A 23,884-nucleotide genomic window follows, 5' to 3' on the forward strand; every position below is an offset into this window, starting at 1 on the left:
TATGTACATGAACGGTTTTGTTGTTTATTTTATCTTTTATAATTGCATGTTTTTTTTCCCAGTGCGTGACCGGGTTAGAACTAAGATGGAGCGAGACATCCTAGCTGATGTGCACCATCCTTTTGTTGTAAGGTTACACTATGGTAAGTGTGAATGCATATAGAGCAAACAGCCTTATATCTTTCTGACAGAATTATGCTTAAACAAATATTATCATCCAAATAAAGTTCTGAAAATTTTACATTATCTATTTGTCCTGAAAGCTAAGTTTGTAGTTTTTGTCTACTTTTTGTGTACCTTTTGTTAGGCTTACAGTATATTGTACTTTGTTCCATTGTGAAGTGATGGGTTCTGGGACCTGAAGTCCCCCTGCTTTCTATAGTACGCAGAATTGGAGAGCTCAACTTTGTGTAGGTGCCAGGTGTGAATACTGGAAGACCCTTGCCTGTTATTTAGGTCAGGTATAATGCACAAAGAAACCCAGGAGCACACCGAAATATAGGTTTTGTTTTTTTTTTATTTTAGACCATGCATATACAGGAAAAGGGCAACATTTTTGGGCCCTTTATCAAGTTTCTGCTTTCTTAGTATGTGGTGCATAGATTCTTTGGAAAGCTAAGGGGCTTATAGCCCAACAACCCATCAGTTTACAAAAGGCGATAGTTTTCCTTTAAATCTGTGTAATCAGTTATGTCTGTGTAAAAAAAAAAAAAAAAAAAAAAAAGCTACACTTTCAGCTGAATACCTGTACCAAATTTAATATAAAGCCTTATATTGCAATTTGAAATTTGAACAAAATCTTTAAAAATGGTATGATCCAAAATATTTCACCTTTAGTTGTCCAGCGTGTTAAAATGACTATTAATAGAATATATCATATTATAACATAACAGTTCATATTCAGTTCAGTTAGGTATTCGGGATCCAGAGAAATCTGAGTCCTGCGAAAAGTGCTGGAATTTGTCAAAATCCTGGATTTGCTGCTTTTCGCATGCCTGCTCAGCATATGTATTTCTGGAGTTAGGTTTTTTTAGTTAATTAAGCAATACCAAATAGGTAATGACAACATAGCTCTTATAACTTTTCTGTAGGAAGATGCAGTCACCAGGTGGTGCAGTGGTTTTCACCAATGCATTTTCTGGAATTTGTATGTTTTGCAATTGTCTGCACTAATTTTTTATGTATAGTACACTGTGTTGCTTTATAGGCAAGCTTACTGCTATTGAGTGGTTTGGTCATACATGCATATAGGCAAATAACACTTGTCTGTTCATTTATGGTGAACAAACATGATTTAGTAAGCACTTTGGCCTCGGCCTATAGAAAATACAAAAAATAGATTTTTCTACAAAGTCTAGACTAACCTCATAATTTGAGTTTTATAGACTATTAAGGTGGTTACGCGCTAATTGATTTGCTTATTGTAACCACCCTGTTTATAAAAGGAAGCAAGCTCCATGAACTTTTGTTGAAACCTTGAACTTTCTTTTTCAAAATAACTACTGTATGTAACCCTGGTGATCAGGAAATATAAGCTGAAGATTTCCCCAGTATAAAAAAAGTGCTGCTTTAGTTCCTTTTTCTGCTCAGATGTATAGTGATGCATGATAAATAGACTTCTAGCCAAAGAATAAGCAGGTGGCATTTCAGATGCAGTAGTTATTCTCCCTTGTTTATTGCAATGTGCAGCACCCAAATTTCAAGACTTACAGTGAGTATGGGATTTGTGGTCAAATTTAAATTTCATGCCTCCTACTCTCAAGCTTGACCCAATATGACCACCTGGAGCATATAGTATGTAATGTGGAGTGCTGTAGAGTCATATATGAATACCTAAACCAGTGCAGAAATATGATCTGTTATGCTCTATACATGTATTTGAGGGCTCAAGAGCCTCTGTAGTTTTCTTGGAAAACCATAGAGGCTTAATAGTAATATCTTAGTGCTGCCTATTAACAAATGGCCTGTGGATATCTGTCAGTATTTGGAAAGATTACTGGCTATTTTCTCCCAGTGGAAAGTGAGAAATATTTTGCAAAGATTCAATGATCTTTCTCAATCAATCAAACTCTTGCAACTGGATGATCTTAATTATAAATTCAGGGCAACGATAACAAAGACTGCCGTAGCAAGTCGAGTTCTCCTAAAGGGACAGTACACATCACTTTTCAACATAAGTTCAGTGAATAGGGCTTGTGCTGAACATACTTTTTGCCTATTTTTTGATTCAGAAATATTTATGGTTTCTGTTATTTCTGTCACTAAACAGAATATGAAGCTAATTGTACTTCCTGCCATCTCCTGATCCCAAATAACTTCAAAGGAGCAAATTAAACATAATTACCTGTCCATTGAAAAGCCCCTAATAATGAGTTGCTCAAAGGCTGCTGCTTAGAGAAAGGAGGGATTTGTTTGTTCAAAGGTAGATGGGGAGTTCTGAACAAATTGCCCTGTTTATAAAGGAAAGGGGGTTAAGATTGGTGAAGCTAACTAAACTTTCAAATTAGTGCTGTATATTAGCAAAAAAATCATTGTTGTGGTTGATTATGTCCTAACTGCCCTTTATAAATGAGCTCAGCCTTTGTCCTTGAGCTTTTATACAGTCATGGAATGCCTCAGGGACTTATAATATCCTGTTATTCTACAACATTTAGTACATTATTTTATATATTTTTGTTTAGAAGCTGCGGGTATAAACATACAGCGAAGCCTCAATTTTAAGTACCCTGATTTTTAGTTTTTATGCATTTTACTTTTTTTTGTGGTCCCACCAATTATAATTCATTTTAATGGATGCTTTACCCTTATTTTATATAATGTTCTCCTGGATTTTACATAAAGTGTTTGTCCTAATGTTCCCAAAAATGGCTGTTATCTGTGAATTTAATTTGTGAAATTAAGAGGTTTAAAATAACAACCAAATGAGTTGTTAGATATTGATGTAAGATATTGTGTAAAACAGCATATTAAACGTACTTTTGCAAGGAATTGAGACTAGCTGTTGAGCCTACTTCTGTTCCTATGGTTTTCATTACCCATCTGACTGTGAGAGAGGTCCTGTAAATGCTGTTCCATAGCTTAGCATTAATGCTGCACTGCTTAACCTATTAACACACTATTGTATTTCAAAATAAAACTAACTCTTGTGCTTATATTTTTTGAGTAGTTGAAGAATAAATTGCTTTAACACATTCCCTGATTTTAAATTGGGGTTCTGCTTTACTGGTAAAAGTCGGAACCACCAGGACAGAAAGATTCTGCTCTCAGTAGCAGTTATACAAAGAACTGTAAAACTATACTTAATGTGTATTGGGAAGTTGTTAGGCAACATTTTTTGGTGTTTACTTCCACTTTAAATAAATATGTGCTTTTTTATGTGTTTTTTCTTTACCTGGCCTCACAAGTGGCATTCATTACATGGTGGTTTTCTTGCTTGGCAAAGAACGCTGCCTTTCCCTTTTCAGCAGAAGCTACAAGCTCTGTTGAGGCCCTTGCTAACATACCATTTCTAAAGGGAGCCCAGAGCCCCACCAAAGATTGAAAATATATTTTCTTTGGGGGGAGTTTTGATTGATTTATGGGATGAGCTGTATTTTTTGTATATATTTGTATGGTAAGGGGAAGTAGCTTTTCCCTAATTGAATACTTGCTCTCCCAACCCCGCCCCTTTAAGGATAGCCTTGCAGCTAAGAAGGTATTTATTCGCTTAATCACTGAATGGTTTCTTTGGAATAGGTCATGCCATATAAAGAGAAAAGCAGGTATGGTCTTTCTCCCCCCAAATAAAATATATTCTCTTTTTTCGCTAGGTTAGGACTGATGCAAGGACACTGCCTTGACGGGGAGCGTCCGCTTATGCATACTTTGTACAAACCGTGTAACTAAACATGTCTCTTTTTACAAAAATGCAGACATTTTTTCCTTCAGTGTGTGCAAAATTGGTTTTTAATTTTCTCTTGAAGCTTTATAATGGAGTGCTGGGGTAATGTGTATAGTATATATGTATGTATGTATGTATGTATGTATATATATATATATATATATATAAACCGCTGTAGATTAGTGCCCGGGTGCAGCATGGGATATACCATATATTCAACAAATAGCGCACTTCAGGGTCTTAGCTTAAAAATTCAGTCTTTATTTTAATATTGCCATCTGATTATATATATATATATATATATATCCAAAAAAGACCAGCAACACCGAGTTATTCCAAAAACAATCAATTGTGTATTAAAAACGCATGAACAGCCAACGTTACGTTTCGGTCCCCATCGGGGTCCCCATCAAGGCAACCATGCTAACCAACCCCATGTTCTATTTATCCATGGATAAATACACTATTAACTCGGTGTTGCTGGTCTTTTTTGGATATTTAAATCATTTACCTTGCACCCGAGCTAAGAGCTGAAGCAGAGTGCCACCCTGGGTTCGCTATATATATATATCAGTAAATATTTCCTTTCGCTTGATCTAGTGCTGGGCGGTATGACCAAAATTTTATATCACGGTATTTTTCAAAATTATATCGGTATCACGGTATTTGACGGTATTTTTTTTTCCCCATGCATGATTAGGTGACCACCCCAAACACCCGCCACCCGCACCCCCCCGCCACCCCAAACACCCCCCCATCCTCACGCAGCCCCCCCACCCCCCCATCCGCACGCACCCCCCCACCCCACCCCAAACACCTCCCCATCCGCACGCACCCCCCCACCCCACCCCAAACACCCCCCCATCCGCACGCACCCCCCCACCCCCCCATCCGCACGCACCCCCCCCACCCCAAACACCCCCCCATCCGCACACACACCCCCCACCCCACCCCAAACACCCCCCCATCCGCACACACACCCCCCACCCCACCCCAAACACCCCCCCATCCCCTTCACATAAATATAACCCCCCACCCCATCCCATCCCACCCCCCCCAAACACAACCCCATCCCCTTCACATAAGTATAACCCACCCCAAACACCCCCCCATCCCCTTCACATAAATATAACCCCCCCACCCCATCCCACCCCCCCCCAAACACAACCCCATCCCCTTCACATAAGTATAACCCACCCACCCCCACCCCAAACACCCCCCCATCCCCTTCACATAAATATAACCCCCCACCCCATCCCACCCCCCCCAAACACAACCCCATCCCCTTCACATAAGTATAACCCACCCACCCCCACCCCAAACACCCCCCCATCCCCTTCACATAAATATAACCCCCCACCCCATCCCACCCCCCCCAAACACAACCCCATCCCCTTCACATAAGTATAACCCACCCACCCCCACCCCAAACACCCCCCCATCCCCTTCACATAAATATAACCCCCCACCCCATCCCACCCCCCCCAAACACAACCCCATCCCCTTCACATAAGTATAACCCACCCACCCCCACCCCAAACACCCCCCCATCCCCTTCACATAAATATAACCCCCCACCCCATCCCACCCCCCCCAAACATAACCCCATCCCCTTCACATAAGTATAACCCACCCACCCCCACCCCAAACACCCCCCCATCCCCTTCACATAAATATAACCCCCCACCCCATCCCACCCCCCCAAACATAACCCCATCCCCTTCACATAAGTATAACCCACCCACCCCCACCCATCCCCTTCACATAAAATATAATTACTGGCCAGGCACCCCCCGACAGCTCACATTGGTATCCGACTCTGAATGCGTCCTAGCGATGGCGCTTTTGTAGAGTGTGCGCGCTGACGTCACGCGCGCACCCGGAAGTATTCAGCACACCGGTATGGGGGTATGTCGAAAATTCATATCGGTTTCAAAAAAAAAACCGGTGATCGGTTTTTACCGGTATACCGCCCAGCACTAGCTTGATCCACCATTTAGTGATGGGCTTTGTGCTGCCTCAGAGATCACCTGACAGGAAATAATGTAGCTCTAACTGTAACAGGAAGTAGTGTGGAAGCAAAAGCAGAGCTCTGCCCATTCATTTGCTGATATAACCTAACATGTATGTGTTCCTTGGCTTGTTTGTGTGCACTGTGACTCCTATGATCCCAAGAGGCGGCTCTTAATTCTTAAAATTTTAATTTTCTATTTCGCATTACCCAATAGCACATACTACTAAAAAGTATATTGTTATGAAAATGGTTCATTTAGATGAAGCAGGGTTTTACATATAAGCTTGTTTATGCAATATATATTTATAGAGACCTACTTTGTTTGGGGGTATAGGTTTCCTTTAAGACACGGTTTCTCTGAATGCTCCCCTCTACTGTAATCAGACACTGCAACACTTTCTATCTGTGCATAACTCACCATGGTGGTGGAGATAAGTTAGATGAAAAGCAGGTTTTTAAATTCTTTTGTCAGCCTTGCTGCAGAATACAGCTTACCCCAAACTGATAGTTAAAACTGAGCAGTACTACATGGTTCTTGCAAGTGTGTATATGCAAATAATTAAACTTTAATTAATCTTTCATATATTCTACATATAGCTTTTCAGACAGAGGGGAAACTTTACTTAATCCTGGATTTTCTACGGGGAGGAGATCTATTTACACGTCTGTCCAAGGAGGTTGGTATTAGAAATGAATTTTTCCCTTTACTTTGATCTGAATTTAAACCACTCTTCAACAATTCAACGCTGTGACCCCTGGAATTTTCCCTTTCTACTATATATAAAAATAATAATGCTTTGGGATTATGTAAGAATTACTTATGTGAATTAATTTAAATGTATTTTTAATATAGGTAATGTTCACAGAAGAAGATGTGAAGTTTTACCTAGCGGAACTGGCTTTGGGTCTTGATCATTTGCACAGCTTAGGGATCATCTACCGTGACCTAAAACCTGAAAAGTATGTTGGTGAGCCAGGCATTAAGGCAGTTTGACTGCACTGCACTGTTGGTTTGACTGCATGTGTGTTGAGATAGTGTAGGTCAGTGCTGTCCAATTTATGTGGTATTGTACATGGTGAAGGGCCAATAATGGAAGCCAATTTAGGCCACCCCCTTTTTTAAACTGCGTCCACTTTAAGCCACACCCATGTAATCACAAGTGCTTTTAAGACCATACCCAAATTAATGGTGGCAGTGCAGGAAAAACCAAAATGATTGGTGCTTACTGTAGGGAAATCACCCTTTTTTCATATGTAAAAGAAGTTTATGCACCGAATCCAGGATTCAATTCAGTATTTTTTGGCAGGTTTCTGTTTCGGGCCGAATCCATGGTCCTGGCCGAACTGAATCCTAATTCACATAAATTAGCATATGATAATTAGCACTTGAAAGTACAAATGTTAGGGGGAAAATATTTTCCCGCTGCGCACATGCACCCCGAGTTTTACCACTTTCAGATCCTAATTAGCATATGCTAATTAGGATTTGGCTTGGGGTTCGGCTGAATCCAAAAAACTGGGTTCGGTGCATCCCTAATATTAAGACATATGCTTCCCCTGTGGATAACATAGCAACCCCCAGCACATAATTACACACCATAGGTTCCATATAATGACTAGTTCCAAATACTCCCAGAACAAACCTCTGCCAGGTTTACCTCCCACAGGCAGCATAGGGCAGGCAGTGTATGGCACACACAGAGGCAGTATAGGGCAGGCAGAGAATGGCACACACAGGCAGCATAGGGCAGGCAGAGTATGGCACACACAGGCAGCATAGGGCAAGCAGAGTATGGCACACACAGGCAGCATAGGGCAAGCAGTGTATGGAACACACACAGGCAGTATAGGGCAGGCAGAGTATGGCGCACACAGGCAGCATAGGTCAGGCAGAGTATGGCACACACAGGCAGCATAGGGGTAGCAGAGTATGGCACACACAGGCAGCATAGGGGTAGCAGAGTATGGCACACACAGAGGCAGTATAGGGCAGGCAGTGTATGGCACACACAGAGGCAGTATAGGGCAGGCAGAGAATGGCACACACAGGCAGCATAGGGCAGGCAGAGTATGGCACACACAGGCAGCATAGGTCAGGCAGAATATGGCACACATAGGCAGCATAGGCCAGGCAGAGAACATAAAGTGACACAATCTGTTACTGCTCCTACAGTCTGTCTGAGATGTGAACAGTGTGAGTGCTTACAGTTTGAGCCTTTGTTGTGAATAATGCAGCGACTAAAAGGTGTGAACAATACATGGAGATGACAGGTGTGAATAACACAGGGGTTTAAAGCCTGAATCTGAGGTGTGAACAATGGAAGGGGCCAGTTAATCACAGTAATGATACCATTTAAAGCAGCCACAACAGTCAGGCAGGTGGGGGGGCCACAGAGGGGGGCTCCTGGCCAGCAGTTGGACAGCACTGGCATAGGTCAATCTTACCTTTAAGCATGAAATGGAACACTTTTCTTAGTATAATTAGCATCCTTACATGTGTGCAATAAAAAAAAGTTCCATTTCACTGATTAAAGGTAAGATTGACTTATGCTATCTCAACATACAAAATGAAATTAAATATTGTTACTGTTTCCAAAATTATAGGGGTTACTGCTACTGGGCGCTCTTAGTGCCTTTTTTTGACATATGGGGGTTTGGTGTATAGGTACTTTGCTCAGGCATATTGTTTATTTTTTCTAAATAAAAGCAACAATAAAAGTTTATCTGCACTTATTCTTAAAGGAGAAGGAAAGTCTAAGTCACTTGGGGCTGCCAAAATGTTAGGCACCCCCAAGTGACTTAAATCGCTTACCTTGTACCCCGGGCTGGTGCCCCTGTTCGGAGAAAACCGCACCAGCCCGGGGTAGCTGTAGCGAGTGCTTCCTCCTTCCGTGTTTCTTCTGCCGGCAAAATCCCTGGGCCAGAGCATGCGCATTAGAGTGAAAAGCCAACTTTTTTGTTAAAGTTCGGCTTTCGCTCTACTGAGCAAGCACAAACGCGGAACTGCTCACTACAGGTACCCTGGGCTGGTGTGGTTTTCTCCGAACAGGGGCACCAGCCAGGGGTACAAGGTAAGCGCTTAAAGTCACTTGGGGGTACCTAACATTTTGGCACCGCCTTTCCTTCTCCTTTAGAACCTCATAAAGAACACAGGTGTGGTTTAACATCAAATGATGGCTGTTAACTAAAAAAAAGATACATACCACAGTTGTTTACTTTATATCATTGTGAGTGGCACGTGGTGGTAACATCTGCCTTTCTCTGTGCTGTGCAGCATTCTCTTGGATGAAGAGGGCCATATAAAGCTTACTGGTATGTTTCTGTGAACTGTTTGTGTTCCCATCCCTGTGTATCCACTCCGATTCCTGGTGTTGTCTGATACCAATCTCTTGTGTTGGGACCATTCTTCTATACATGCAGGCTTTTGACAAACTTGGAACAAGCTTCATAATTTTCTCTGTCTCTTTTTTTGTGTGTGCACCTGTGTAACATCTAATTGGATACTTGGCATTACCCTGATCAGATTTTGGGCTAAGTAAAGAGGCAATAGACCATGAAAAAAAGGCTTATTCTTTTTGTGGGACTGTGGAGTATATGGCTCCTGAAGTAGTGAATCGACAAGGACATTCGCACAGTGCAGACTGGTGGTCTTATGGCGTGCTTATGGTAAGCTGTTTGCTTATATCTAGATAAACACAAAACAATTTATTTTACCTTTTCTCCTATTGGTATCTGTTCTTTCAGTCTCTTTCAGATTACTGGTTCCATTTTTGCCATTTCAATAATTTCTGAATGTTTCCATATTCACAGTTTGAGATGCTGACAGGATCACTGCCATTCCAGGGCAAAGACCGTAAGGAAACCATGACTCTAATCCTGAAGTAAGTAGAAAATTGGAAAATCTAGGGTGTCCGTAGAAAACTATAGCTGAAATACAAGTTACTATATGAAAGAATGGTTTGTAATGTTCACAGTTGTATATAAGTTTCACTGTCAGCAAACTAAAAAGTAGCTTAAAATTTGGTACAGAATGAGCAATTCTTATCCTCAAAAATCAAATGTGAGCTGCTGCTAGAACAACAAAGTTAATGCTTAGTAAAAGCAAGTTAAGAGTTATTTCTTTATGAAAATGTTATAGCCATTTTTATAACAGCACAAATGAAGAAAAATTCACATCAGGGAAGGAATACCACCAGAATTCTAGCATAATGTTGGTACTCGCAAAGTAGCATATTCTGGAACTTACAAACTGAGGGCACTTCAGTATTCTTTTGCCCCTGTAGCTGCATTTATTTGTTGACATAACTCATCAGTTTTAAGTGCAGGAGAGGGCAAGCTGTCTTATAGCGGTCAAGGGACATAATCATTTAGGAATACCTTGCAGTAATGGGTAGCATGAAGAAAGGAAAGAAAAAAAAAAACATATATAAATTGTACTTTGGTTTGTAGATAGACCTTCTTTTTAAATCAAAATTCGTTTTAGTGGTATTGTAGTTTATCCTGCTCACTTCAATTTTCTGCCTTAGAGCCAAACTAGGGATGCCTCAGTTTCTTAGCAATGAAGCACAGGGTCTATTACGCTCTCTCTTCAAAAGGAATCCTACTAATCGTTTAGGTAAGTAATAATTACAATCTACTAATAAACTTATTTGTTCATAAAATGAGAAGAGTAATATACATCAACATAATTCTTTTGGCATGTTTTTCAGGATCTGGTGTTGAAGGGGCTGAAGAGATTAAGCGCCATCCCTTCTTCTCGACCATTGATTGGAATGTACGTTTTTCTCTACTGCCACCATGATTTTCAAATAACTTAGAGCAAATTATTATTATTATTGCCTTCAGATTGACAGAATATTTATTATCTTAAAACCTTGCTTACTGAAAGTATAAGGAGAAAGCAATTAATAGAGAAAAGCACAAACTGAGCAATGTGTTTACTTTGCAAATGTATCAGTGTCATGGTTTTGGTATAAACTTGATTGCATTAGGTGAAGTAACCAAGGCATCATTCTGTGGAGTCTTGAATCAAAACTGTTTGCTTCCCATAGCAACCAATTATAAATATTTGCTCTAAAACAAAAATACTTACCATCATGTTTTCACACCTATGCTAATGTACTCAAGAAAAGATGATTACTTGAAATTAAACTACATTTAATAAATCCAGCTCCAGCTGTTGTAGTATTCTATGTTGATTCAGCATAAATACTGATCTATAACCTACAGCAACTGTTCAGCAGGTAGCATTTTTTTATTTTTATTTTATAACCCCTCAGTTACATTAGAAATAATGCACTAGTCATACAATGAGAGCAGTAGCTTCGTTGATGCTGCAGTGTTCTAATGTATTTAAATATTAAAGAGTTGCAAAGGCTGAACTGATTTATCTATACAAGCAAAGACAATTAATGCACTGTAAAATGTGGGGTTCAGGAGCATAAGCTCCAGAACTAAAACTAGGAGAAGTGGATAAATCTGGGATTTCTTTTTTTTTTTTTAAATCATTTTTACATTTGCTTAACTGGCCTGAGTGTGTGGTCCACAAGTGCCTAACTCTTGTGTTACTGAACTGATTTATGACAACTTCAAATATATTACTGTATTGAGTTGTAAATTGAGTGTTCCAAGGTATTCACAGGAGTGTTCAGGGGTTTTTTTTGTCTTCTTCAAGAAATGAAAGTCTTTACAAACATGGGAAATCTCAGGGCTTTACCAATGAATAACCCACTTGTTAATATTATTTGCAGGAGTCTTGAGAAGTATTGGGTTAGCCAAAGACTAAGCAAAAGTCCCATTTTCCCAAGTCAGTAAAATATGTAAACTATCTGAATCCTGTGTTCTGTCATGTTCTGAAAACAGCCCTGTTTCTTTTTAAAATATTTTTTGTTTGTACATCATTAACAACCCATAACACACCTAACATTAAGCCAAAGGCACTGAACAAACCTGCTGGGTCCACTCCATGCCTATTAAAAATGCTCCAGGCAATTCTGTAGCTAAAAATGACTTTCTGAAGAACACTTATCCTCAGTTGATAACATCTTTAATGTATGCTTATTTGTAATTGTTACTTGACTAACAGGTTAAAGAACCTTGCAAATTATTATTTCCCAACTCCAATTTTTTTTTTCTCAGAAATTATACCGCCGGGATATGAGTCCACCCTTTAAACCAGCAGTTACCCAGCCAGATGATACCTATTACTTTGATACGGAGTTTACTTCACGGACTCCAAAAGGTTAGTATCTTTAACTTACACAGCCCTGATCATGGTTAGTCAAAAGATAGATGGTATTTAATACCTAATATGACCAATTATGTGCTTTACACTAACAGACTCTCCTGGTATACCTCCTAGTGCTGGAGCACACCAGCTCTTCAGAGGGTTTAGTTTTGTGGCCCCAGTATTGGTAGAGGAAGATGCAAAAAAAACTAGTAGTCCTCCTGTACTTTCAGTGCCAAAGGTGAGTGAATAATAAAAGTCTGTTTTTATTAGTTCGTAATTTTTTTATGGCTTATCTCCATAACATTAAATAAAGTTTCTTTTTCTATGGTTATTATGTAGACACACAGTAAAAATGTTCTTTTCACTGATGTGTACACTGTGCGGGAAACAATTGGTGTTGGATCATACTCTGTATGCAAGCGATGTGTTCATAAGGGAACCAACATGGAGTATGCTGTAAAGGTAAGCTTTATTCTAGTTCCTCAGCAATAATTGCTTTGCAGGCACTTGTAACTTGGGCAAACTCAGAAGTACAGACCTTAAAGGCAACATTGTTCAGAAGGAGAATTTTCAAAAGTTTCATGAAAACTCAACCCTACTAATTATTCATAGATTCTTTCACTGTGAAATTGAGTACACCTGATTTTTTGGCAGAGTTTGGCACATTAACTTGTTTATATTTCTCCATCTAAAGTTATTAAATGTATTTCTTGCATATTTAGTCATATCTGCTTGTCTTTGCTGCATATACCCTTTCCTAAATTTTCTCAGTTCATACTGTCTTCTCTTCAATTTTGCTTTTTCATGTCCTGTTTACTCCATTTTCTGAATACTTCAGGTGATAGACAAAACAAAGAGAGACCCATCAGAGGAAATTGAGATCTTGAGGCGATATGGGCAGCATCCCAACATCATTACCTTAAAAGATGTAAGTACCCAAGGCTGCATCTTGGTTTTATCTTCGGAAATCTTGGGATTTATGATGGCCATTGAAAGCTTGGCAAAAATAAGCTATTTGATTAGTTTTGTAAATATAAATGCTTTGGCAGTAGTGTGAATGCATAAAATGTGTAAATTCAAATAACATAGTACCGTGCAGAGAAATAAACCAGGAGTTTTAAATGGTTTGAGTAAGAAGCAAAGGTGTATTTCTAATAACCTACAGGGATCTGCCATTTCTGTCCCTTGACAGGTTTATGAAGAGGGTAACAGTATCTACCTTGTAACAGAGTTGATGCGAGGTGGGGAACTCCTGGACCGCATTCTAAGGCAAAAATTCTTCTCTGAGAGAGAAGCCAATCTTGTCCTTTTAACCGTTTGCAAGACAGTGGAGTATTTACACTCTCAAGGGGTGAGACTAATTTATGTTTACATCATATATAGGTAATAAGTCAACAACAACATCCAAGTGGTCAGCATTGTGTGGAACTCAGTGAACTCAAAACTTAGACACAAACAATTTAAGGTAGTGACCAGGTTTGCTCGAGTGTTATAACCTACATTATATTTACTGATCTATTAGAGTTTGAATGCAGAATTCTCATTTGTTACTTTAGGTATAATTAGGTGTAATGAAATGCAAATAAGTAAGAATGCTGCAAACCCAGACACTTTGCAGAATGGTATAGTCAGGCCCAGTTATAGGAAGTATGGCCCTTGGCAATGCAGGAAAGCTGGGGAAACCATCCAAGGGGGATGGGAATTAAATGGCAGAAAAGCATAACATCTCATATAATCTTTGTTACAGATGTACTTTATCAAGTTTAGATTGTATACATTGTAACAGTTCTTTTTTTTTTTTTTTTTTTTTTTTCTTTTACAGAATAGGTGGGTTACATAATGCAAATAAAATATTGTAATAATTGTATTTGAAAGACAGCTGTTTGCTTCATTATTTGAAACCCTATTATGGGCTGAAGTTTGGATGACATAGAAAAATCCTCAGCCTTCTGGTTTCCTAATCATCTTTTTAGAAAATAAAAACTATAAATATACGGTTGCTTGCCTAGGACTTTATGATAAGAAGGATGGACTTCATTCATGTTATTTATGGATGAATTAAATCTGTACATTAAGTATACCACACTCAGATTATGATCAGCATATTATTTATCAACTAGAAATACAGATTGTATGCATTCAGTTGTCCTTTATCACATGACAGAAGGGTTCAGAATTGGTTTGGATGAGCAAGAAGGTTTCTTTCTAATAAGGATCTTGTAAAAAGTGTTGAAACTCAACTAAATCTTGAACTGAATCCTGGATTTGGTGCATCCCAGATATTTGGGTAAAATAAAATCTTTCTTAACCACACTTTTTTATTATTTGTTTTGCAGGTAGTTCATAGAGACCTGAAGCCTAGCAATATTCTGTATGTTGATGAATCAGGTAATCCAGAGTCAATCAGGATATGTGACTTTGGATTTGCTAAACAGCTACGAGCAGAGAATGGCTTGCTTATGACTCCATGCTACACAGCCAACTTTGTTGCGCCAGAGGTAATGTTTTATTAGGAAGAAGGTGGTTCTGTGGATTGGTGACTATTTCAAGGGGATATATATCAAACCTATAGCAGGGAAAATTGGTATTGTTGATGGACGAAGACTGAAATCTGCATTTCTTTCTACAGGTATTAAAGCGACAGGGCTATGATGAGGGCTGTGACATCTGGAGCTTAGGCATCCTCGTTTATACTATGCTTGCAGGGTAAGCAATTAGAAATTGTAAAAGTTGATTAATTGTATATTCATTCTCCATTTTGGGCCTTTTTTATGCACAATATGTAATAGTAAGTATATCTTTATTTTATATGTGAAGATGAATGTTTATACATTTGTATTTGTAAAAAATGTGTTATGACTAAATGTAACAAAACTTCTCAGGGTTCATCCTCTCATCCAGGAGGTACTCTATGGCTACTTTCTGTGCAAAGACTATCTGAACCCCAAAATTCAGTGGCCCTAATTTTCTCTAGCCCCTCCTGCAGAACTAGAGAGTGGTCCCATTGCTTCAGGTTGGGTTTTTTTCACCTTTGTGCAGAACTAGGATTTGTATTGGCAAAATTTTAAGTTGTTAGAGGTCTCTTTAATCCAAGCTCATCTGTTATGCAATTGTTTATACATAATATATACGTACAAAAGAACACTAATTTTATGTTTATCATACCATAACAGGAGGTGGTATATAACTATATATTAGATGGCACTTATATTGCAGTGTCACCCACTGTATGTGCAGCACCAAATACCATCCTTCTTGTGTCTCTACATTACCCACCCAGGGACCTCCATCCTCTTGTCTTTTGTCATTTAGCTTTGTGGAATCTTTAATGCAACTGTACTTTTTGTTTATTTGTACTCATTATTGTACACTGTATTTATTTATATCTTATTGTAATGGTCCCTACATGTAAATTATTGTCCTGCTGTAGAGCTTTTTGTACATTTGTAGCGCTATTTAAATAAAATATACATACATACAAACAAGGGAAAACATAAAATAAGGGAAATGCATTATAAGTTTGTGGGATCACAAAAAAAGTAGTATAATGCAGAAAATTTTAAAACTGGAGATGTAAAATTGAGGTATCACTGTAATACAGGTATGGGGGCCTGTTATCCACAATTAACAGGACCTGGGGTTTTCCAGATAAGGAAGCCATTGCTTCATTTGGATCTCCATGCCTTATGTCTGCTAAAAAATAACTTAAACATTAATTTAGCCCAATACAATTGTTTTGCCTCCAATAAGAATTAATTATATCTTAGTTGAATCAACTACAAGGTGTACTTTTCTATTATTACAGAGAAAAAGGAAATCATTTTTAAAAATGCAAATTATTTTATGAAAGTGTAGTCTATGAAAGATGGCCTTTCCATAATTCAGAGTTTTCTAAATAAAGGAATCCGTACCCATATACACATAAGATGTGTATTAAAACTAATCTTGTTAATTTGTGTTTACATAGATACACACCGTTTGCAAATGGACCAGGAGACACCCCTGAAGAGATACTAGCTCGTATTGGTAGTGGGAAGTTTACACTGAGGGGTGGAAACTGGAATACTGTGTCTGACTCAGCAAAGGTAAAAGATGGTAGAGGTGTAGGATAAGTGGTATAATCTTTCATTGTTCCTTGATTCACTTTATTTGAAATGTTCATGCTGGTATGTCATTAAACATACTAATAACCTTATATGCCATATAAGCAAAAAATAAAAAATATTGGCCCCTTTGAAATTGTTAACTTTAATTTCACAAAGAAACTAATAAAATATTAATGGTGGCATGTAAAAAAGTTAGTTTGGACACCCTTTCACTTTTCCAGTGATACAAACAGTTTTTGCATGGACTTATTTCATTAGGCCTTAACAGCCCATAGATATTGTCACCTGGTGAAAATTGCAAAGCTTAATAAAATCTTGAAACCCCAAGTTTGGTGCTGCGACTCAACAACCATGGGCACTTCTAACCAACTGATTGAGGATCTGAAATGTAGAGAATTGATGCCTACAAAGCAGAGGAAGGCTATACAGAGATTGCAAAATGCTTTCATTTCACAATTTGACCTGTCTGTAATGTCACTGAGAAATGTCCATTAAAGGAGAAGGAAAGTCTAAGTCACTTGGGGGTGCCAAAATGTTAGGCACCCCCAAGTGACTTAAATCGCTTACCTTTTACCAGGGCTGTGGAGTCGGTAGATAAATTCTCAGACTCCTATGTTTTTAATATGCTAATGTATTTTAGACATTCATTGAAGGAAAGGAAAGAGATATACATATCATTTAAAGGAACAGTAACACCAAAAAATTCAAGTGTATAAAAGAAATTCCAATATAATGTACTGCTGCCCTGCACTGGTACAACTGGTGTGTTTGCCGCAGAAACACTACTATGGTTTATATAAAGAATGCAGCTATGTAGCCATGGGGGCAGCCATTCAAAGGAGAAAAGGCACAGGCACATAGCAGATAACAGATAAAACACTATTGTATTCTACAGAGCTTATCAGTTATCTGCTATATAACCTGTGCCTTTTTTCCAGCTTGAATGGCTGCCCCCATGGCTACACAGCAGCTTATTATATATAAACTATAGTAGAGTTACTGTAGCAAACACACAACTTTTACCAGTGCAGGGCAACAGTACATTATATTTCATTTATTTTAAAACTCTTTAATTTTTTGGTGTTACTGTTCCTTTAACCACAGAACTACTGGCTAGGAAGCCAACACTCTACTGTATTGCCCAATTAAAGCAAAAAACAAACACAATGAAAACAATAAGGTTTTGTTTATTTTTTTTTTTTTTAAACAAGTGGCTGGATAGTAATAGCTGGCATACTTAATTAGTTATCAGTGAGAGTTAGGCTAGGTTCACAGTGGGCATTGTGTTCCCTGTAACAGAGGAACACGACGCAATGGAGCTGCCGCAACTGTGCGTTACGTCCCATTTAGTGAAGCATACAGTCAATGAAAAGCATGCTTCATGGTCACTCAACGTGTACGATTATGCACTGCGTGCATTGGGCTATATTCTTATAGCAGAGAAGTAATTAATTATGACTGTTTGTTTGTGAATTGGGACATTTAAACTTGCTTTATTTTATTTTTTTTATTCCCATTTAAATTTAGTAGGAGTCTGAGTCGGTTAATTTTTTGCCGACTCCGACTCCAGGTACCCAAAATTGCCTCCGACTCCACAGCCCTGCCTTTTACCCCGGGCTGTTGCCCCTGTTAGGAGAAAACAGCACCTGGGGTAGCAGCGATCGCTTCCTGATTGCGTGCGCGCGCAATAGAGTGAAAAGCCAAATTTTGAACAGAGAAGTCGGCTTTTCACTCTACTGCGCATGCGCCTGTCCCGGACATTTGCCAGCAGCGCGAATAGGGAAGAAGGAAGCACTCGCTACAGGTACCCCGGGCTGGTGCTGTTTGGCCCTTGAACACAAGCACTTAGTACCGTAGGTTTTGCTACAACAAAAGATTGCGCTTAATTGATCTGTTTTATTTAACCACAGCTACTTTCCTATAGAGGAAACAGACCCTGCAACTGCTGAGGGACCCATTGGCACTGTGATTGTTTAGCTTCTGCAATATATGTTCATGTAAAACATTTTGTTTGGGACCAATAACCATTCATTCCACTGTTGAAATGTTCATGTAGTCGATATATGTTATCATTCAGTAATTAGATCACATTAATAACATTAAATTACTAATAAGTCAGTTGCTAATAAGTTTGCCCTTAGTTTAAACCCTACACACCTTCCAGCCCTGTCACGCTACTCTGTGATGTCTTTGCTTGATGCATACATTTTTGTAAGTTAAGTAAATTGCGTACACATAGGGGCCCAATAACTAGTAATTCCACTGCTGGAAAGTTAATGTAGGTTACTGCTCGTATAATTCAGTAAATACATCTAAATACAAACAGCTAATGTTACTCTATAATAAGAATTTGTGAGAGATGCAATGGAAAAGATCATTATTTGGTGTATCTCCACCAGTGTTAAAGGTGGGATACAAATAGCACCAGGTAAAATGCCTGGTTTTGCAGCAGGTAATGCTGTGTTTATGTTACTGGCTTAGGTCCCTGGAGTGAATGAAGTAAGAGCAGGAAAGACCCTCCATTCCGTACTCCACTTAGTATTTTCAGTTGGCCAGTTGTAGGGAGCTGCCTGATTAGGCTACAGGTGAGCAGCAAATAAAAGGGCTGTGTGATTACACAGGGGGTTGAGTTGGAGGTTGATCCTTGACTGAGTGAAGGTCACAGGGCAGGATGGTTGCCTGACTGTGTCAGGAACTCCCAGAGGAGCTGGGGGTGCCACCTGCGACTGCGAGGAGCAGAGGGAGTCATGACCAGGCAGATGAGAGCTGAAAAGAGTCAGCAAGGCTTAAGGTGAAGTCTGAGTGTGAGTTACCCTGGAAGGTGAGAGCCCTGAAGAAGGGATAAATCATATCCATGAACTGTATGTTGATGAACTGTGTTCTTTTAAGCTTTATGTTGGGAAGAATTTTCCCTAAATAAACCTGTGTTTTGCCTGAAGACGTGGTGTCCCTGTCTCTATGCTCCAGATCATCTGCATGCCTGCCTACCATTGCTAATTCCCCCAAAATTATGTGTACAGGCAGTCAGCATGTCACACAGTTCATATACATAGCTCCATTAAGGAGCCAATTTTTCAGTTTGTTTATTATAAAGTGAAGTATAAACCCTACTCGCCTACCTGCCCTGTCATTGCTTTATTCATAAGATCTGTAAGATCCTATGTAAATTACTTATTTTTATTACATTAATTGTGTAACTTTGCACTACGCGAGTGGGTCCCCTTCAGGTCAGAATTTAAGTGACCTCGGACAAACAGGTACCCCTCTTCTCTTCCCCCTCCTGATGGTGGCCCTGGCTACCTAAAGGAAAGCAAGCTGAAGGTTTTGGAATGGCCCCAACAGTCTCCTGATTTAAGCATCATAAAAAATCTGTGGGTAAATCTTAAACATGCAAGATAGCCCAAGAAGATATTAGAATTAAAGTGACAGGTAAAAGTGGACAAAAATTCCTACAAAACTTAAGACTTTTAGCTTTAGAAGGAGTTTACTAGTGGTGATCTGTGCCAAAGGGGGCATTACTAAATACTTGGAATACCGGGGTGTCCAAAAATGTGTACATGCCACAGTTACTATTTTTTTTATGAAATGAATGGTAACTGTATTAACATTTGCAAGGATGGTTTTTTTTGTTTGTTTTTTTTAAACTGCTTCCTGTTGTAGTTTTTTTTTGGAGAGCATGTAGCAGGCCACATTGGGACATGTGGTGTTGTGGTGTTAAGGGCAGTGCTTGGCTGTGCCTCCTGATGCTGCTCTCTGCAGGGAGCACCTGTGCAAGTGATTAAATAAACATTATCATTTATTTGTCCAGCGGAGTGCAGAAATGTTTTGCTTATATGTTTTTGTTTTCCTTGCACCTGGGCAGCTGTTTTGACATTGTGTGTGTGTGAGATTTTTATTTTTTTTTAATTTTAAACTCTAATACTGCTCCTTTACACTGGGACAATATAATATCATGATACAGGGTCTGTTGGTGTACAGTAAGTTGAAGGTTTTTTCATATTCTGTCTGGTTTAACCACCCACCCAGATGGTAAGATCGCATTACTACATTCATTAAGTGAAGACCCATACAATTAGATCTGCAGAAGAATTTGGATACAGTTAACTTTTAGAACTGCCAGTGCCCCCTCCATACTTTGGCAAAACTACTCCCAAAATAACCAGACATGCACAAGTGGACAGGCAGTGAGTTTAAAAACCAGCCAATACTGCCCAAGCTGAAACACATAATAGCAAGTGTCCTCAGCAGAGTAATCACTAGTTAGAGAGAGTGGTCTGTCCAACTTAACATTATTTTTTACACTTAAAGGAAAAGGAAAGGCAAAGTCACTTGGGGTGCCAAAACGTTAGGAACCCCCAAGTGACTTGAATCTCTTACCTTTTACCCCAGGCTGGTGCCCCTGTTAGGAGAAAACAGCACCAGCCCAGGGTATCTGCATTGCTTCCTGTATCACTCGCACACGCATGCGCAGTAGAGTGAAAAGCCGAACTTTAACAGAGAAGTCGGCTTTTCACTCTACTGCGCATGCGCCTATTGTGTTAGTCGCAGCGAAACGAAGCCGGAAGGAGGAAGTGCATCGCTCCAGGTACCTCGGGCTGGTGCTGTTAACATTTTAGCACCCCCAAGTGACTTAGCCTTTTCTTCTGCTTTAATTAGCAATATTTAATACAGGTATAGGACCTTTTATCCAGAATGCTCGGGACCAAGGGTATTCCGGATAAGGGGTCTTTCCGTAATTTGGATCTCCATACCTTAAGTCTGCTAAAAAATCAATAAAACATTAATTAAACCCAATAGGATTGTTTTGCATCTAATAAGGATTGATTATATCTTAGTTGGGATAAATTACAAGGGGTCCGATACCTGTATTCCTAAAGATATTTTAGGGCTATTACTGAAAAAAAAGCATGAATGTTTTTCTCTCAGGTTAAAAGCTCTTCTGTCATGATGCTGATCAAGGTATAAAAACTTCTTTAAACACTTTTATTTGCAATAATTTTTACTTTACACAGGACTTGGTTTCACGAATGCTGCATGTGGACCCTCATCGGAGGCTCACTGCTAAACAAGTTCTACAGCATGAATGGATCACAAACAGAGACTTGTTACCTCAGAGCCAACTGAACAGACAGGATGTACATCTAGTAAAAGTATGTTCACTCTGTACACATCATTTTAAAGGCTTACCATTGGGATTTCCCATTCCAGGCTGCTAAATTACATCTGAAGGCAATCATATGCCTAAAGATCTGCTTATTTGGTCTTGGTCTTGCTATCCAGTCTTTGGCCAGATATTTGTCAGGAGGGTCCCTGAAGAAGCCAGGTCAAACACTTAAATCCACCTGTAGTTTGACTTCTAACATTGGCTAATGTTGAAAAAGTTTTCTTACGACAGATCCTTTCTACTGGAAAGAGAATACATTTCCTTGTACGCTGTGCATGTGTTAATATGAAAAATGGAGTGCAGTGAAAATCAGAATGGATCCTAAATAGGAACCGATGTGTATAAAAAAATTCTCTAAAGCACTGCATAATATATATATAACAATAATATTTCCAACAAAAAAAACTTGCTTTTGTAGACCCAGGGCTGGAGTTACAAAATAACAGGGACCTGACTGCTGAAATGTGGGCCCCCAACTTGAGAAAACACTGTTATGGTCAGGGATGTCAGCCCTATAGCTGTGAATCAAATGCTTAGTTGTATGAGAGCAGCTATTGTCCTTGCAAGTCACAAGAATGCAGATTGTGCAGATTCCCATATATTTCTCCGTTTTCAGATATGTTGTTTTTTAGAACAATGGCAGATTTTGCAGATTTCCCCAAATGATTACCATTAGCACAATGACATATTTCTCATATCTAGAGTAGAGTCAGATCTTACTTGGGCACATGTGCATACCAGCTTCTAAGAACCACTGCACTAAATAATTTGGTTAAAACTGTCTTTATTGTTTTGTATATAACTCTTTCCATCCATAGATTCCATAACCCTTGTGTTGTTCACCTTTCCAGGGAGCAATGGCTGCAACCTACTCTGCCTTAAACAGCTCCAAGCCAACACCTCAGCTACAGCCCATTAAATCATCTATTCTGGCTCAACGGCGGGTCAAGAAGCTGCCCTCTACTACTCTTTAGCTGGAGCCCTGCCTAAGGGAATTATTCCCTCTGCCTCTGTGCATAACTTCTCACGAAAACTTGCCGATACAGCCTTACCTTCCTGCTGTTCCTCCTTTGATCCTTATAGCTATAGTAGAAGGATGCCTGGTTCTCCAGCTGACCCTTTACACTGTGGTAGGAGGAACTGTGGGGCTGTGTGCTTTGGGCAGTGGTCGTGAAAACACGAATGTATACTTCTAGTGGAAGGCTCCACTTTTCATGGATAGCAGTGTGTCCACTGCTACCAGTGCTATCATACCTATCATACCTGTACATACTGCCAAGCACAATCTCAGGGCTGTCTGCAGTCCTACCTACTTGTGACAGAAGAAGACATCTCTTTCTTTCTGTGGGATGACACAGGGAAATGCTACATGTTGGTACTTAGTTGTGGATCTCTCGTTTTTCCTTTCTGCTGCATTTACACTAATTTAGCCCATTGTTCTTACACTCCTCTGCAATCACTCTCACATATGAAATGTCATTTATCTTCCACTAGATGATAATAGGTGGTGCCTTTTGCCCACCAAAAGGGCTGTATCCCTTACTGTGTCCAACAGGTCTGGTATTACAAAGAAATTATGTGTTGTGCTACCAAGGGCACTTTAAAATTTACATAATAGCCTCTACTCTCAGAAACTGTGAACATGCAAATGAGAATTTAAAAGCTCCAGAAATCCATCTCACACTTCAGTATCAATAAAAACTGTTGGAATACAAGATGTTTTTTCTGTACATTGCTATGCTTGCCTTTGATGATCTTGTTTAACTCTCTACTGTAGATAGAAAAATCTACAGCCTACTGTTTAATGACCTGACTGCCAGCTCCTTAGGTTTTTGCATTGCCATTTTTAAACTTTGATCTAAGCTGTGCAGTGTTTACTAGCAACAAGTAACACTGCACAATCAAAGAGCTCCATCAGGGAAGGGGTTAAAAGTTGTTTAGGAAAAATGTCTTGTGTATAAGAATGTACTCCAAAGTAGATAAGGGGCATGTTAAAGTGTGATGAAAAGATAAAATTGGAATTATTCATTTTGACATGTGGAGTCATGGTTAATGGATCAACCTTGTCAGTATTGTGCAATGTGGCCTGGTTTCTTTATGAAGTCAACAAAGGCTTTTTTTCCAGTGGAAAGAACAAAATGATATATTACAGGTTGGATGGGAATTATGACTATTATGTTATAATCTTAAAACAAAGGATTTGTGACTAAATGAGGGACTAAAAAGAGTAAACCTTAGAAGCAAACAATGCAGAGCAAAAACTATTCTGTTTGTATAGGCTATACAGACTGTCCTCCTCTGTATGACAGAGTAACCTGCTACAAAATATTGAGTTCAAGGCAAAGTAAAAATGGATTCCTTGTAGATTGGAGAATGGCAGACAGCAGACTCTCTTGGCAACTGATTTTAACTTGAGCCAAAAGTAGTACTGTAGTAGTTATTGGATATGCAAAACATATTTAAATATTAGATATGTTCATACAGTATAACA

The 23,884-nt window shown here is 39.2% G+C and overlaps 1 protein-coding gene across 7 annotated transcripts in view; it reads left to right on the forward strand.

Moving 5' to 3' along the window:
- rps6ka1 (ribosomal protein S6 kinase A1) overlaps positions 1-23,427 on the forward strand; it is a 79,173-nt gene extending 55,746 nt beyond the window's left edge. For 6 of the 7 annotated variants that reach the window (XM_031895666.1, XM_031895668.1, XM_012956411.3 and 3 more), the window contains 18 exons: positions 63-143; positions 6,492-6,571; positions 6,748-6,854; positions 9,169-9,206; positions 9,418-9,560; positions 9,705-9,775; positions 10,421-10,509; positions 10,604-10,668; positions 12,033-12,135; positions 12,234-12,361; positions 12,463-12,585; positions 12,962-13,051; positions 13,316-13,474; positions 14,460-14,621; positions 14,753-14,829; positions 16,091-16,208; positions 21,242-21,379; positions 22,245-23,427. In XM_031895666.1, coding sequence (XP_031751526.1) covers positions 63-143; positions 6,492-6,571; positions 6,748-6,854; positions 9,169-9,206; positions 9,418-9,560; positions 9,705-9,775; positions 10,421-10,509; positions 10,604-10,668; positions 12,033-12,135; positions 12,234-12,361; positions 12,463-12,585; positions 12,962-13,051; positions 13,316-13,474; positions 14,460-14,621; positions 14,753-14,829; positions 16,091-16,208; positions 21,242-21,379; positions 22,245-22,367 — 1,895 coding nt within the window. In that variant the 3' untranslated portion in view covers positions 22,368-23,427. 7 annotated transcript variants of the gene reach the window in all.
- Positions 23,428-23,884: the final 457 nt, after the last annotated feature.

Source organism: Xenopus tropicalis, chromosome 2, assembly GCF_000004195.4.
Source record: "Xenopus tropicalis strain Nigerian chromosome 2, UCB_Xtro_10.0, whole genome shotgun sequence".
NCBI classification, from domain to species: domain Eukaryota; kingdom Metazoa; phylum Chordata; class Amphibia; order Anura; family Pipidae; genus Xenopus; species Xenopus tropicalis.